General features: G+C 38.1%; 1 protein-coding gene across 1 annotated transcript in view; it reads left to right on the plus strand.

The window, feature by feature from the left end:
* Positions 1 to 16,008, plus strand: part of si:dkeyp-14d3.1 (transmembrane protein 132C) — a 440,140-nt gene extending 424,132 nt beyond the window's left edge. The window contains exons 7-9 of the mRNA XM_067395195.1: positions 3,275 to 3,548; positions 6,169 to 6,360; positions 14,447 to 16,008. Of these exons, the coding sequence (XP_067251296.1) occupies positions 3,275 to 3,548; positions 6,169 to 6,360; positions 14,447 to 15,643 (1,663 nt within the window). The 3' untranslated portion in view covers positions 15,644 to 16,008. The remainder of the gene's footprint in view (positions 1 to 3,274; positions 3,549 to 6,168; positions 6,361 to 14,446) is intronic.
* Positions 16,009 to 16,611: the final 603 nt, after the last annotated feature.

Consider the following 16,611-nt stretch of genomic DNA (forward strand, 5'->3'; position numbering starts at 1 on the left):
TCCTATTCCCCTTTCTCGATGTTCAAAATAAAGCTCGTTATTGTGTAGCTTGTTCTGATAATGTGATATGTAATTTAAAATATATTATCATATTTTGATGGTTAAGAATAAATACCCTGTAATTTTTTTTCTATGATTTATTATCAGGCACCAAATATAGTACCTATAAAAAGGTCAACTAATGAAGTAGCTTTGGGGTCCAAGAGATTTAGGATTCTGCAGGGAAACAGGATTCTGCACAACACCAGTTTTGGAAAAAAAAAAAAAAAAAATCAGCTGACTAAGTTTAGATCAGAGGCCTTACCAATTTCAGTGCCCCTGGTTAATGTTAATTTTGTTGTTGTTAGCAAGATTGTTTCGAGGTACCAGGACGTGATTTTTTATTTATTTTTTTTACTCACTCAAATGGCTACATCTCCACATGTATCCTCTAAAATGCATGCTGTTAAATGAAAGATTTCACCGTCAGCACATCACGACTAATTAGCATGCCTCCGCTAGCCATGCTCACCTAGCGCTACAGAAAGTCAAGAGACTCTGTCAGCAGTTTATGAACACGTGTTAGGCCGGCCCAGACACTCATTAGCCAGTGGTAGAGTTGGCTCACACAGCTGCAGTCCAGTCTACATAGCGCATGCCAAAGTACATTCATCTTTCCTGTGATTATCACAATGTGAACGTGTTTAGCAAGGATGAACGAGCATGTTAAAAATGGCAATGTCACCTCACATTTGTTTTATTTGACCCAGAGACATTTTTCATCCAAGAGAGGAAAAAATGTCAATTTTGGCTCACCTCAAAATATGGCAGAGTGTTTGTGTGTGTGTTTTGCATTCACCACTGATTTCCCTCTCCATACACTCTCATTTATCAGGGCATAACAGGCATGACCTTGCTGATGTAACAGCATTAAGGTTTGGTGCTAGTGGGCACTGATGATCCATTTGTTTACCGCTATATATTTGTATGCAAGTATGTAAGAGAGAATCTCAAAGCTCTTCGGCCTCTGTCAAAACGCACTGCCAGTTGGTCCGTGTAGTGCGTGAGAGAGAAACTGACCCAAGAGAGCATTGTTTGTGCTCGTGCCAAGCCTGTAGCGTGTAGAGTGCCAGACTCTCCCGCACTTTACGGACTGGTGTTAACAGTGTTCTCTCAACACCAGGCAGGCATGATAAAGTCCAACCGCTGGGAATGACTATTCTAGTATGTATCAAGGAATAATGCTGTGTGAGAGAGATATCTGGTGCTATTGAGGGAGGGCTGCCCCCTTTAAGGGACATCTGTCTGCTTTGTGGAAAATATTGTTTATTGAATCATCTTCTCAGACCTCCTGTGTAGGTAAATAACCGAGCGCTGCCACTGTGATCTCACCCAGAACAGCTCATGGCTAAATCACAAAAAGCAATATGTTAATATCCTTTCCCTTTCCATGAAGACATTATTAAAACTGTGGCGTTTTTGAAAGTCCATGGATGGATTTTTTACATCATAAAAAAATTTGAACCATACTATTTTGAACAATAGCATGGTTGGGAACATTTTGCTCTTGTTCTTGACTAGCCAATGGGTGTTGACTACCTGGAGTTTGAGAAAAGAGTATTCAGACCATTATAGGTCACAATTAAGCGGTTTTTGAATGTCACTGCCTTAAAGTCTGATCACATTTACCATTGTTTTCTTGGGTAAAATCCAGTCATTTTAATAAGAATCCATCATGAATTCTGCAAGATTTCCTTATGCACATTTCGTTCAAGTTCAGTTTGGTCACACAAATTCGAAAAAAAACTGCTTGGTTTGAAATTGACTTCTTCATACATTTCATACATACACTATTGACAATAGACTATGGCTTTCACAAAATTTGGCCAAAAATGTGACCACCTTTTAGGTTTAGTTCACCCAAAAATGAAAATTATGTCATTAATTTTTCACTCATGTCATTCCACACCCGTAAGACCTTCGTTCATCTTCAGAACACAAATTATGATGTTTTTGATCAAATCTGATAGCTCAGTGAGGCCTGCATTGACAGCAAGATACAATTAATGACAGAATTTTTGGGTGAACTAACCCTTTAAGTTAACAAAATATCCAACCAAGTATAATAAATGCAATGTATAAAAATAACACCAGGAACACATTCATTAACATTATTCATCAGGTATCATAACTAACAACGAACAGCCATTTTACAGCATTTATTAATCTAGCTTTGAATAGTTTGTATTTATAAATGTTAATTGGCAACTCATGTTAGTTCATTTTCATTTTAAGTTTGTATTTTAAAAAAGACAACATTTTTTGTACTTTGTCTAAAGACTTTTAAAGTGAATGAACTAATTACCTGTGAAAGAAGCCATACATTCACTCAGTAAAAGTATGACTTGTATTTGGACTGTCTTGAGTGTAATAAACAAAAGCCGTAAAATATGTTACATATTCAACAAATATGTATTTTATGTGTGGTAAGAGGAAGAAATAATTAATGAGGTGGAACAAAACAATTGTTCTGCATGTGAGTGGAGGATTTTTCCATGCTGTAATTGTTGGATGTGATTGCATTATGAAATGGGTTCAATTACAGTGCTGTGAAAGTCAATAAGCCACATTACCATACCTGCACACACTGTAATCTGAACTCGAGGACCTACACACACACCCCTTCCTCACAGATAGCAAATGCTATGAATTTAGTGTAGTCTCTTTTCAATGTTCAAACACAACATGGAGGTTTTCTTTTGCTGTACCACGCAAAAAAAAATGTCTAAAAAGGACCATGACCATGACTTTATTTTTTCCACCCATAGATTGTGCGTGTGTATACTTAAACATTCATGAAGTGATTTTCACTGGAATACTTCAACTGAGCATTGATTACTAAAGCACATTAAGCTCTATCTTTGAATATGAATATGTGATGTTTGTGAAACTCATTACCTTGATCCACTGGCCTCGAACATCAAAGCAGATAAAAACGTCTTCAAAGAAATGAGTAGCTTCATTGGACTTACCGCTCTTGCTGTAAATGTCACTCAGTCATAGAGTAATAAATAAAACTGATTTGCTTAATTAGCCTCTCTTGATTAGATGCATCAGCCTAATGAAGCTTAATGGAGGCGTGTCAACAAACAGTTATTTCTGTCAAAAAAAAAGGTTGTTTTGTGAAAAAAAGGTTGTTTTTCTTTCATGAAACATGATTGGGTTAAATGCTAAATATTACAGAGAAAATTACTATCCTGGTGTAGATTTAGACTTTTATTCTTTCCATTCTCAGGTCGACACGGGACAGCGAAGATGAGGATGATGAAGAGAGGAGAGGAAAGACGTGTACTCTACAGTACCAGAGGACCATGGTGCGTGTGCTCACACACTTTGTGGCCGAATCCTCTGAGACACGAGGTCAGGTGGCCCACATGCTAGGCAGTGACTGGCAGGTGGATATTACGGAACTAGTCTGGGACTTCCTGAAAGTAGAGAACCCCCGAATCGCCAGGCTGAGAGAGGGACGTATTTTGGAGGGCATGGACACAGGCATGACCAGCATTCAGGTATGTGTATATTTTCAATATCTGAAAATGTTTTGCCTACCATTTCAAAGTCATGTGGTGCGACCAAAATGAAACAAAATTAAATTTAAAAAAAAGTTCAGTATGAACAAATACAGCAACAAATGTATTGCTCATGGTTAGTTCATGTTAGTTAATACAAATTAACCTTATTGTGATTTCATTTGTTAGTATTAGTTAATTATAGTAGTTAACATGAAGTAACAATGAACAGTACTTCTGCAGTATTAGTAATGTTAGTCAGGTGTCATTTCAAAATTTACTAAGTAAGGGATAATGTACGTCCAGCCAGTTGTTATCTCAGAATAATCCCTGACAGGGTGATCAGGAGCCCGACACGAAGCGGAGCGGTCTTGCATCAGCCTGCTGGTTGTACATTATCCTGCTTATTATTATGCCACATAATAAGTAATTACACATGAAATATTGATCTGAGTCTAAATATTTTACTAGCTCTTTAAACGCAAAGTTTCCACAGAGAGAGCGGTTGCTAGCGTGTCAAGTTCAAACTAGACGGACATTTAAGAGATACGCCACAGTCTTACAACATATTAAACAGCATTTCGCCACATAAATAATTATGGGGATAAGAGATCTTGATCTAGGATGAAAGTGTTTTACAATCGTAAATTGTTTTTGTTTTGTTTTTAAATCTTATAATACAACAGTGTATAAAACAATAGTCGCAAAATGGCAGCAGCTGCGTTTGTATGAAACAAGAGAGAGCGAGTCCATGGTACTGGATGACATAATAATAATAAAAAAAAACTGTACAAAAAAAAAAAAATTGATTTGACTGAGTATTAATATTTTATTAGCTCACCAAATGCAAAACTAAAAAAAAAAAAAAAACTTTCCGAGCAAGCATTTAGCGCTGCTGACTTCAGTAACCCGGATGAGCCTCTGTTACCTGTTTTCGGCGGCTGTTATGTGCTGATATAATATATATATATATATATTAGAGAGAGAGAGAGTTTATATAAAGTCTTAGGCCACCACCAGCTTTGTTGTTTTAGCTATGTTTTATCCATAATTAATCAATCCATATTTATTTTTCAGTCTCTTTATTACAATACAAAAAAGAAAAGACAGGAAATATGTACACAAAATGGAAAAAAATAAATAAAAATATCTAAACAAAATTGTTTCTTTAAGCAAAAATCTGTATTTAGTGTGACCTCCTGGACTAATTCCATTTTCTCAAAGAAACTCTGAGCGCCAGTTTCCTGCTATTGCTCAAGTGTAAGGGGAGGTCACTAAATACTTGACACTTTACCTATAAGCTGTTTTTTCCCTTCTGTTTAAATACCGCATACACATTTACTGTATTTTCTGGTTATGATCTAATGAAGAGACTGAGGAATAATAATATATGGTCATTATATCATTGCTAAAACAACATCTATTGGTAGCCTAAGACTTTTGCGCATGCACACACACACACACATTTTTATATATATGAAAAAATAAATAAATAAATAAATAAGATGTATACACCAACATGTATTCAAGGTGTAAGGAAAATGTGGTGTAACTGGCAGGTAAAAAGTTAACTTTTCCCTGCCAGCATTTTTTTTTTAACAGTTGCCAGCCACTGCCAGCATTCTTGATGATTTATAAAAAAAAAAAAAAATTATTATTATATATATATATATATATGGCCCCCAGAATATTTTGTTGGATGAATATCTGAACAACTTTAGAATAAAAAGTTTCATTCTAGCTTCATGCATTCTTTTTCTATCAACACTCGAATGTGAAGTTTAAATAAATAACATTTTGAAAAAAAAAAAGGCTGAGAAAGTCTTTTTTTTTTTTTTTTTTCAAAGATTACAACCTGCACAAGCAATGCTTTTATCACTTGTTTCTGCTTCATCACCTGTTTTGATCCAGAGATTCTGTACTTCTGTACTTCAGAAGATGCAGAATATCGCCCCCTAAGGTTTAACAGTAAAAACACAGAAAGATGTCAATGGCGGGGAAGCATTATCTCATAAATGGAAAATTCTGTCAGTGGTGGGGAAAGAGTTAAATTAAAACTTTAATTGAAAATAGAAAAAGTAAAAAAAAACAAAAAAAACACAGGAAACCAATATTAATACAAAAAAGTACAGTTCTAAGAACTTGCCACATCTTTTTTAAACCAGATTTTTCCTTTTCTTTGTCATGAACTTGCACTGTAAATCAAAGTACTCCTCACTGTTCCATTGTACTTTTTCTGTAAGTCTGAAAACCGCTAATACTAAGACATTACCTTTTCTGCAGCCCACTTTTCTCTGTCTCCAGGAAAGTGGGCTGATATTGCAGCAAAAACATGTGTCTGAGGAGGTGTTAGTCATCTGGATTTATTTTGTTTTTCCTGTCTGCTTTGAGACTAGATACCTAATATGTGCTCGTCTGCAGTGAAAGTGTGGGCAGGCAGGAGACTGTCTGTAACACCTTTTTATTGCATCAATCACTAGATGGATTTACAGCTCTGTGTTTCTGATATTTCTCCCAGTAATTGGAAGTAATCCTTGTGGGCAGAGCTGTATCCACCAAGCCAGATTGCTTATGATGCCTGTATTTAATAATGCACTTTTGTGTGTATGCTCTGCTCTAGGTTCTGTCCCCGCTGTCAGACTCTATCCTGGCAGAGAAGACGGTGAGGGTTGTGGATGATCGAGTGACCATCACTGAACTGGGACTGCAGTTGGTCAGTGGTCTCACACTCAGCCTGCAGCTCAGCACAGGAAGTAACAGAGCAATCAGTGCCACGGCAACCACACAGGAAGTGCTCAGCAATCCTAAACAGGTAATTTTGGAAAATCTACAAGGCAGAGTTAAATATGTGCTCAGATTCAATATGTGCCGTTTACTGCCACACAAATACAGAAGGACAACAAATTAGAGACTGTGACTTATTCCGAAGAAACAAGCATTCATGTAGCTTTAAAAAGAAATCTTTGCTTTATTTCTACTTTGTTGATAACAAATCTACCTAAATACACTGATCAGGCATAACATTATGACCACCTTCCTAATATTGTGTTGGTCCCCCTATTGCTGCTAAAACAGCCCCGACCCATCAAGGCATGGACAAGACCCCTGAAGGTGTGCTGTGGTAGCTGACACCAAGATGTTAGCAGCAGATCCTTTAAGTCCTGTAAGTTGTGAGGTGGGGCCTCATGGATCAGACTTGTTTGTTCAGCACATTCCACAGATGCTCGATTGGATTGAGATCTGGGGAATTTGGAGGCCAAGTCCACACCTCAAACTCATTGTTGTGCTCCTCAAATCATTCCTGAAACATTTTGCTTTGTGGCAGGGTGCATTATCCTGCTGAAAGAGGCCACAGCCACCATCTTTCCATGGTCTGCAACAATGCTTAGGTAGGTGGTACGTGTCAAAGTAACATCCACATGGATGGAGGGACCCAAAGTTTCCCAGCAGAACATTGCCCAAAGCATCACACTGCCTCCACCCGCTTGCCTTCTTCCCATAGTACATCCTGGTGCCATGTATTCCCAAGGTAACCGATGCACACGCGCCCAGCCATCCATCCACGTGATGTAAAAGAAAACATGGTTCATCAGACAAGGCCACCTTCTTCCATTGCCCCATGGTCCAGTTCTGATGCTCACGTGCCCACTGTTGGCACTATCGGCGGTGGACTGGGGTCAGCATGAGCACCCTGTCTGGTCTGCGGCTATGCAGCCCCATACGCAACAAACTGTGACGCACTGTGTGTTCTGACACCTTTCTATCAGAACCAGCATTAACTTCTGCAGTTTGAGCTACAGTATCTGGTCTGTTGGAATGGACCACACGGGCCAGCCTTCGCTCCACACGACCCTGTCGCCGGTTCACCACTGTTCCTTCCTTGGAGCACTTTTGATAGATACTGACCACTGCAGACCGGGGACACCCCACAAGAGCTGCAGTTTTGGAGATGCTCTGACCCAGTCGTCTAGCCATCACAATTTGGCCCTTGTCAAACTCGCTCAAATCCTTACTCTTGCCCATTTTTCCTGCTTCTAACACATCAACTTTGAGGACAAAATGTTCACTTGCTGCCTAATATATCCCACCCACCAACAGGTGCCGTGATGAAGAGATAATCAGTGTTATTCACTTCACCTGTCAGTGCTCATAATGTTATGCCTGATCGCCATATAGAAAGACCAGAAACAATTAGGCCTTTGTTAAAATAGTTTACATCAGCACAAGCAGCTATTTTGATGGATCATTAGTTCCTATGTTCTATATGAGAAATAGCTTTTCTTAATTTATTTGCAATACATGTAAAACACTTAATTATTAATATATTATAGATTCAGATTGTAGATTATAAAATATTATTTTGCATCTGGTTATGATTAAGTTTGTGAATTAACTTGTGGGAAAAATTAATTTCAAAAGACAGTAGTTAAATGCTGCAAGTCAACACTGAAATCACAAACTTAATGTCAATTAATATGAATTAATCATGAACTGTTAATACTTAATCAGAATATAATGTTCAACAATATATATCTTGAGATTCCTTTATTTCACAGCAAGATTCAGTAAGCTTTAGTCTCTTGGAAAACAGTTTGGTGTGTGTTTCTCTGGAAATACTTCCTCGAAAAATGCATTCACTAACAGCTGCCCATTATATAACAACACCTTCAAAACTCACCGCAATTCCCTCTTTCTATAACAGCCTATTTAAGGAGCGTTTTTCTACACTGGTCATTTGTTACACAATTATGATGTATAACCCAGGGATGAAAGTAACTATGGTTGCCTATGGTTACAGCTGTCATGCTTAATTATGTCTTTGTTAATGGAGGTTTATGTGCAGTGCCTCAGTACCTGGACTCAATATAATTATCTTCTAGTTGACAGTCTTAATCAATATGACACACCTCAGTTTAGCAGCAGCGCAGTGCTGTTAGCCCAGTTCTCCCAATTAAGCAAGACGTACGTGTGTGTTTGTGTATTTCAGAGGATTTAAGTCTGTTCATTCCTGTGGAACCTGGTGTGACAATACATATTAAGTACCAGAGAATGGAACCTGAATTTCAAGCAAGTCAACAGGATATTGAAAACACACAAAGATAATTGTATTCTTCCTCATATTTTATGCAGAATTACCACTAAAACTGAATGCCTCTGAGCTGCCCGTTTCCTACAAAGGCAGCATCCTAAAGGGCATTTTATTGTGTGTGTGCAAGCTAGCAAGCCATCTCTCAGGCACTTTTTCACACACGTGGACAACGAGCTGTAACGGTTATCTTTCGTGCTGTTCAGCACCGTCCCCAATCTGCAGTCTGCCAGTCTCCTATTAAGAATGAACTGAGAACACACAGATGGTGTGCACCATGTTAAATGTGCTTAAAATGCCCATAGCTGAAATGGAGCCCCATAAATGACTGATTTGGAACACACTTTACAAAGCAGCAACTCTGCTATAATCAGTAGTGCATCACATAAAACACTTTCTCATTTACACATGAGACACAACTAAGATAAGACTTTAATGTACTGTATGTGACATTAAGTAGCACTTGCAGCTCCGCGCACATAGTGGTTGCCGTAGCAAAATCCACTGAATAAGAGAAATGTTTTGTTGTGCCTCGATGTTGGAATCGATGCAAAAAAGCTAAATGGAGATGTTTATGTAGCAAATCACAGACTGATGAAACCTGCAATGATTAATCTATTTAAAGCTACAGTCCGCCATTTTTCCTCTTTGTCGCCATCTCTGTTTGAAACATGCAACTGCAGTCATATGCAGAATAGTTATCGTTACGTGGGTTGTGCATCGGCACAGCTCAGTGCAGATGAATCTAATGTTTGCTGTCAATCACTAAACCGGTTTGGATACTGCACTTCAGAATCACAGATTCAACATCTTGAAAGTATGACCAATATAAGATTTTTCACTGGAAAATACCAGCTGAACAAGTAACATTTCTGCCACTTTTGTTCTGACCAACTGAGGAAAAAAGCATTAGGCCTACAATAAATCGCGCTGCTAATGATGATTAAATCTAACGATCGCTTAGCTTGGATCATGCCAAACCGTGCAAATTATTATTACTGTTATATTGTTCTCAAATTGTTAATGTTAACAACATCAGCATTGCGTGACTATCCCTGCGTCTCAATCAGCTCCCTAGCTCGTGCATCAGTATATCATGTAAATGTGGCCAGATCAGTGCCCTGACTACTGAACTAGGGAGCTGAATGAGACGGACACTATGTGTATTTAGTGTATATTAAAGTTACCTGTAGATTTCAATTTCTGTAGCCACTCCACAGTCAAATCTTTTGCTTTTTTGACTACAGGTGAATCTCCAGTTGTCACTGATGATTGTCAGTGTCAGACTGACGTTTGATTATTTCAGCTGCTGTGAGAACAGACTATATATGATCCGCTACAAGCAGCATCCTCACATGATAAAACCGACTTGACTGGACTCTCGGGCTAAGATAAGGAGATAGTTTTGAACACTGGCTGGTTATGTACTTGCTCAAAAATAGATTTTGGATCATTTTTAACCAAAAAAAGTTATGGACCGCAGCTTTAAGTAGGAATTTGATGTAAACTAAGTCTACAGGTACATACATCGTTAGCGTCAGCATTAGCATTAGCAAACCCAGCTCAAAAGACAATAAAATTATTCCGCTCCCACCGCAGTGTACAGCACTGAAGTTTGCACTCATTTTGGCTTTAACTATAAATAAACCACTAAAGAGATCAACAAGAGTCATTGTGTTTGCAAAATAGGCCATGTTAAAATCCAATACTTGGGAAATGCATTGAATCTGAGAACACACTTAACATCCCGACGCCATCTGCACTGCTGAGAGGTGTTCAATAGAATATGTACTGCACACTTTCCTCTCAAAAACAACAAAAATGACAGCGGTGGCAGCAGAAAGAAAGCATCTGATCATAGCGATGTGGATATTTTCACCAGCTCTGTTCAGCACTTCAGTGAAGGCACATTTATTTAAGCACATTATTGTCACATTATTGCTTTTAAGCAGTCTGTTATACAATAGGCTGCTTAAAAGCAAGCAGCTTTACAGTTAGGGCTGGGCGATACATCGCATGCGATTGTCACACGCATTTCGTCAGTAAAGCCAGTTCCCTGATTACCGCTAAATCGTCATCACCTGCTTTCAAATGGAGCGGCATTTAATAAACAGAGCCGTAGATCACTGACAAGCCACGCAATATCGCATTCATTATCGAAGGCGATTCATCTGCGCGTGACAATCGCATGCGATATATCGCCCAGCCCTATTTACAGTATTAAATATATATACAGTAATGAAATGGACTATGCACTTTCTGTTGTTAAATAGTTCAGAAATAAAAACTGCTATACTGTGAACCCTTAAAACACCTGCAGTCACTTTACTATTTTCTCTATACTTAGATTGCACAAAATAACGATTAATTATATAAATGCAAATGATACTGTAGTACTGATTAAATTAAATAAAAAAATAATACAAATTCCAGGATTTATGCATATGGTGGCGTAATATAATCGCAATATATTACTTTTCTTACAGTATCACAATATATCGTATCGTAACCCCTGTGTTGTGATACGTATTGTATCGCCAGATTCTTGGCAATACACAGCCCTATTTACAGCATGAAATAATATTCGAGCATAACATTTTACATAGATAACTTTTAAAACAGCCTATACCATTTTTATTTCACAACTCTGACTTTTTTTTTCTTGCATTTGCGTTTATATCTCCCAGTTCAGACTTTATAACTCACAATTGTGAGTTTATTTCGCAATTCTGAGGAAAAAAAAGAGAAGAATAATGTGTATATCTCAATTATTTTTGTTTTCCTTCCAAGAAATGCGAGATATAAACATTTGCGAGAAATAAAAGTCAGAATTGTGTGATATAAACTCAAAATTAACCCTTTATTCTTTTATTCCATGGCTTCCATAGACTGCTACTGCAGAACTGTCATTTTCACCAAATTGGTCTATAAAACAAACATAAATTACAGTGCCATTCATTATAAATGCTAAGCCTAAACAAATGTATGTAAAGCAAAACAGAAGCTACCAGCATGTCAGAAATGTGCTGTACAAATAAACTCATTCAGAACAAATCCAAATATAAATGTTTTGTGCATTGCTGCAATTTATTCCATATTTCAAAGCAAATTGCATACATTTAAGATGATAAAAAAGTGACATATGTTACAGGCAATATGGTATTGATTTTTCCCCCCTTCAATTATTCTTTCAGTAAAACTTATTTTCTGTTGCAAAAATATCCAAGTTAAATGAGCTTGGATTCAATATGTGCCATTTTCTGCAACAAGATTTTTAAAATGAAATATTCACATAGAAGGCCAACAAATTAAAGAAAAATGTCTGTGATTTATGCTGAAGAAACAATCATTGTTGTGGCTTTAAAACGTGTCATTTCTGTTTTGTTGAGAACAAAGCTACAGAACCAAACTCTACTAACCAATCGCTTATATCAAAATAACTTGCAACAGGATAAACTGGAATGCAATGATGGCCTTTGCACTAATGAATACCAATTAAGTCTATCTTGAAGAATGCTGCCCATTAGAAGGGTGAAAAAAATCTAAATCAGATGTGTCAAAGAAAATAAAAGAAAAAAACAACAACTTTAAAACACATTGCAAATCCCGAATATATAAACGCACTACAAAATCCTTCTGGAGCTCACAGTATGCTTTTAAAGTATTACAGATATCATCATGAGCACCTCCCTCATTTGTGGTCTCACTGCATGATTAGAGTGCTCTGGGAGATTCCCCTCCCCTCTAGAAGGATTTGTAGCGTGTTATTCACGGGCAGCGAGCATTGATGTCTTGGTAAGTGAAGAGCTTAAGACGCTTGTGTGTTGCAAATCCCTATATGCAGCCCCATATCCGTAATGGCACTGTTATCTCCTCATATCTTTTAATCTGACTCCTCCTGACCCTCCAAGTACAGCAGAGACCACTCTGATCTCATGGCCTACATTAAAGGATTGCTGTGTGTAGTCAGACACAGTATATTAGTAAAGTCACACGCAGTGACATGAGCTCCACCTCAATATGAGGGAGCAAACTCATTTTCTACTGCCAACACAGGCACTGTACATAGACAGCATTCTACACCATTGACAAAAAAATTACTCGTCATACACATGTATTATTGGCCATGAAACTATTTTGCTTTATTATATATACACATCACCCATCATTGCACTATGGTTTAATAGTTTAAAAGTATATGATTTCATAGATTTGTCACTCTCATCATCATGATACGAGATTAATCTCCATCTTTCAGAAATGGCAGCTGTGACCTGAAGACACAAATTGTCCTTATACTGCATGAGATATATGTTGACAGTAAAGTTCTACTATTTTATTAAGAAGTTAATAATACAGGGTTGATGAAAGCTGTAAGGTGTTATTTCCAGGGAAATGCACAGCTGAATTAGTTCAATGTCTTGAAATACAACATCTGAACAACGTCTTGAGGTGTGGTAACCGTTATATAAGTGGAATCATTGATTCTGGTCTTTTGAATTATTAGAAAATTATTATTTTCTAATAATTTAATGGCCTGCTGTCAACTATTCATTACTTAAAATATAAAAATAAAAACTAAAATCAATCATTTTAAGTGCTACAAGTAAATTTAGGCATCACAACATTAAAGATTAACCTTAAGTGAGCACTGGATGACAACAAAGTAATCTCAGGGGCTGTTTACAAGGCAGTTTTCAACTAAAAATGAAAAACTTTATGCATTTACACTAGGGGTGGGGAAAAAATTGATTCTTGGATGCATCACAATGCAAGATTCTGAATCGATTCACAAATGTCAAAAATCGATTTCCTAAATGTTAAATGATAACATAAATGTTGACGGAAGGTAAAAGGCAGAACTCTAAAGTGCGAAAGTGCAGTGCCCGGACAGTCTGTGGCATGCACATAACTCTGCATGTCCACTGGCGGAGCGAGTGGAAAAGAGCAAGTTTCTTCAATTCATTTATGGAAGTTGAGCTTCACGCTCACGCGCAAGCATGAAGCTAAACTTCCATAGGAATGAAGTATAAATGCTCGCTCTGCTCTGCTCACTTCGCGCCAGTGGATATGCACCATAAGAGACCCATGATGGTTGAGTGAGAAATCCGACCCGCACTCTCTGCATTAAAAGCTAGCGTATGGAAGCACGTTGGCTTCTATGAAGTTGAAGGGAAAATGCACCTGGGCTGTGTTTCTCAAAAGCATTGTAAGCCTAAGTTAGGCAATTGTTCTATAATCAACTTAGGCTTACAATGCTTTTGGGAAACGCTACCCTGGACAAGCCACACGCAAGTTTAAGTTATTGCTATATTGCTTATTGCACATAAGAGGAGGATGTTGGTTAGAAGTCTATTATTTTATTATAGTGATTCAGAATATGCTGAAGTATTAATTTACTATAAGTAACCTTCCAGTCGACTTGCCAAATCACTTCCATTTGTTCCATTGATAAAATGTATTATGATGGATCATTACAAATACTTTGCTTTAAAAAGTACCAAGTAGTTACACAGTGGCAAAAAAGAAAAGATGTTTTGGGGAAAAAAAAAAAAAAAAGATTATTGCTTTGATATAATCATCGTTTCTTTACAAAGTGACATCGCCAACTACTTGTCTGGGATGCATAATGCAGCTTTTTTAGTCATTTTCATGAATCATCTGTACAAAAAATAAATAAAAAAATCAATTTTATTATATCGTTGTCATGTACAATTAAATACCGATTGATACAATAGCTGATATGGTACAAATACATCTTTTGTTGCTGAAGCAGTCAAACGTATCTCAATGTTCTTTTTGCTCTCTATAGGAGGCGCTAATCAGTGCTTGGCTGCAGTTCAGCGACGGCTCCATGGCTCCTCTGGACCTGTACAACCCTGAGCACTTTATTCTGACTGCTACCTCTCTGGATGAGGATGTAGTGTCCATACGTCAGGACGCTGCAGGCCAGTGGCCGGTTATTTCTGCACGAGCCGAGGGGCAAGGTCTGCTGGTGCATGTAGAAATGACGGTATGTGAAGTGTGTCAGAAATTTAAGCGTCGAAGTGTCCTGGCGGCTGGAAACTGCAACATCCGTGTAAAGTTCGGTCATAGCGAAAGCGCCTTAAGACCGGGTGACTATGGTCAGGATGGAGAAGAAATGGACAATAGACCAAGTGACCGCAGACAGAACCCGTCTCTCCCGGACAGGACCGGAATGGACAACCACTACTATGGAAGCTCCATCTCAGACATGGAGGATGGTAACATGAGACGAATCACCACCACGACCAAAACAGCCATCATCAGGAGACCAGGTGGAGACAAGCTCTCAGACGATGGGAGCCAGTTGCCCGGCATTCCAGTCGATTTCTCGGACTTCCCCGCTCAAGTGGACCTTCCCCGAGGACATAACGTGGATGAGGACGACCTTCAAATACCTCATGGACTTACTGACCTTGAAATTGGGATGTACGCTTTGTTAGGTGTCTTCTGCTTGGCTATTCTGGTCTTCCTCATCAATTGCATCTCATACACTCTCAAGTACCAACACAAGGAGATGTCAATTGAGGGCCAGGAGAGCATGAACCATGCTCACGACTGGGTGTGGCTGGGAAATGATGCCGAACTTCTGGAGAGCCACGTGAGTTTGTCTCCGCAGACCGATGAGCACATCACCATTATGGATTCTAGCTTAGGTGGGTTAGAAGAAGGAAGCCACCTTCTCAATGGTGGTTCTTTGCAGAAGAACGTTCATGGCCAGGTGCACAGAGGAGCTGACACCGCTACAGTCTGCACAGGGAAAGATAGCAAAGGCGATTCGCCGACGACCAAAAGGAAACGTGTGAAGTTTACCACATTCACCACCATCCCAGTGGAAAGTGTCAGTCCGGCAAAGGAAAATTTGGGAGTCGATCCTGACGATGACATTAAGTGGGTATGTCAGGATGTTGAACTTGGCGACTCTAAGGAACTACGAAACTACATGGAACGGCTAAACGATACGGCTTTAAAGGAAGTGGCTTAGTTGAATCAATGTGTGCGAACTGAACTCACCCTTATGCCTTTGTAATAGAGACAAGTACGAGCCAGGGAACAACTGCTACATAAACCTTACTGAACACAACACATCAGCCATTGCATAAAGGATGTCTAAGCATTTTTGTGGTGTGACATACCAATAGTGGGATAATGCTAAGACAGCGAGAACAGCAGATATATGGCAAAATATGACATTTTAACAAGATGAATCAAATCTTTTTTGTATGTTCATTTATATTCTGTTCTCTATTCTTTTCATTTTTTTAAATGATTTTATTTTAGCACCTTTTGTAGTTAAAAACAAAACAAAAACTAAACCGTATTTCCAGGCTTGCCAATGCTCTGCACTCACTTATGAGGCTACAGGACTGTATGCAGATGGTGAAATGTAGATTAAAGATTGTAATATTAATGAATCATTGTAAATAAAGTGCACATAGAATGGTTTGGATTTTGGAGCCTTATGAGTTTTATTTCTGGCAGGTGTGCTTGGTGGATTCTAGATATATTTAGATTTACCAAGAGACCTTGAGTCACCAAGTTTGACATTTCTGTTTTGGTCGTTTTTTGTTGGTAAAGAATGTCACAAAACCTTTTCCTCAGCCTGAGATGTAAACATGTTATTCAGCCCAGTGCTGCCTAACTAAATCAATTAAACAGTTCCTCAAGGCTCTGTTTAAATTATACTTTATTTCCCAAATCTCAGTTATAACCTTTTGTTGCTAGAAGCGTCAGAAACAAGCTGTTTCAACTGAGATAGGAACCTTATTAAATTACTAAAAGAAACTCTGCTCAAGTCGTTTTTGACCATGGAAATTCTCTGGGTTTAAGAAATTAAATCAATTATAAATTCCAAAACATTAAAGCAATCAATTCTAGTAATTCACAACAATAGCTCCAACATTGGCGGAAAAAAGGGCAGTCCAAAGATGCCAATATTTATGCAGCATATGA

The sequence above is a fragment of the Chanodichthys erythropterus genome, chromosome 9 (genome assembly GCF_024489055.1).
Source record: "Chanodichthys erythropterus isolate Z2021 chromosome 9, ASM2448905v1, whole genome shotgun sequence".
NCBI lineage: Eukaryota > Metazoa > Chordata > Actinopteri > Cypriniformes > Xenocyprididae > Chanodichthys > Chanodichthys erythropterus.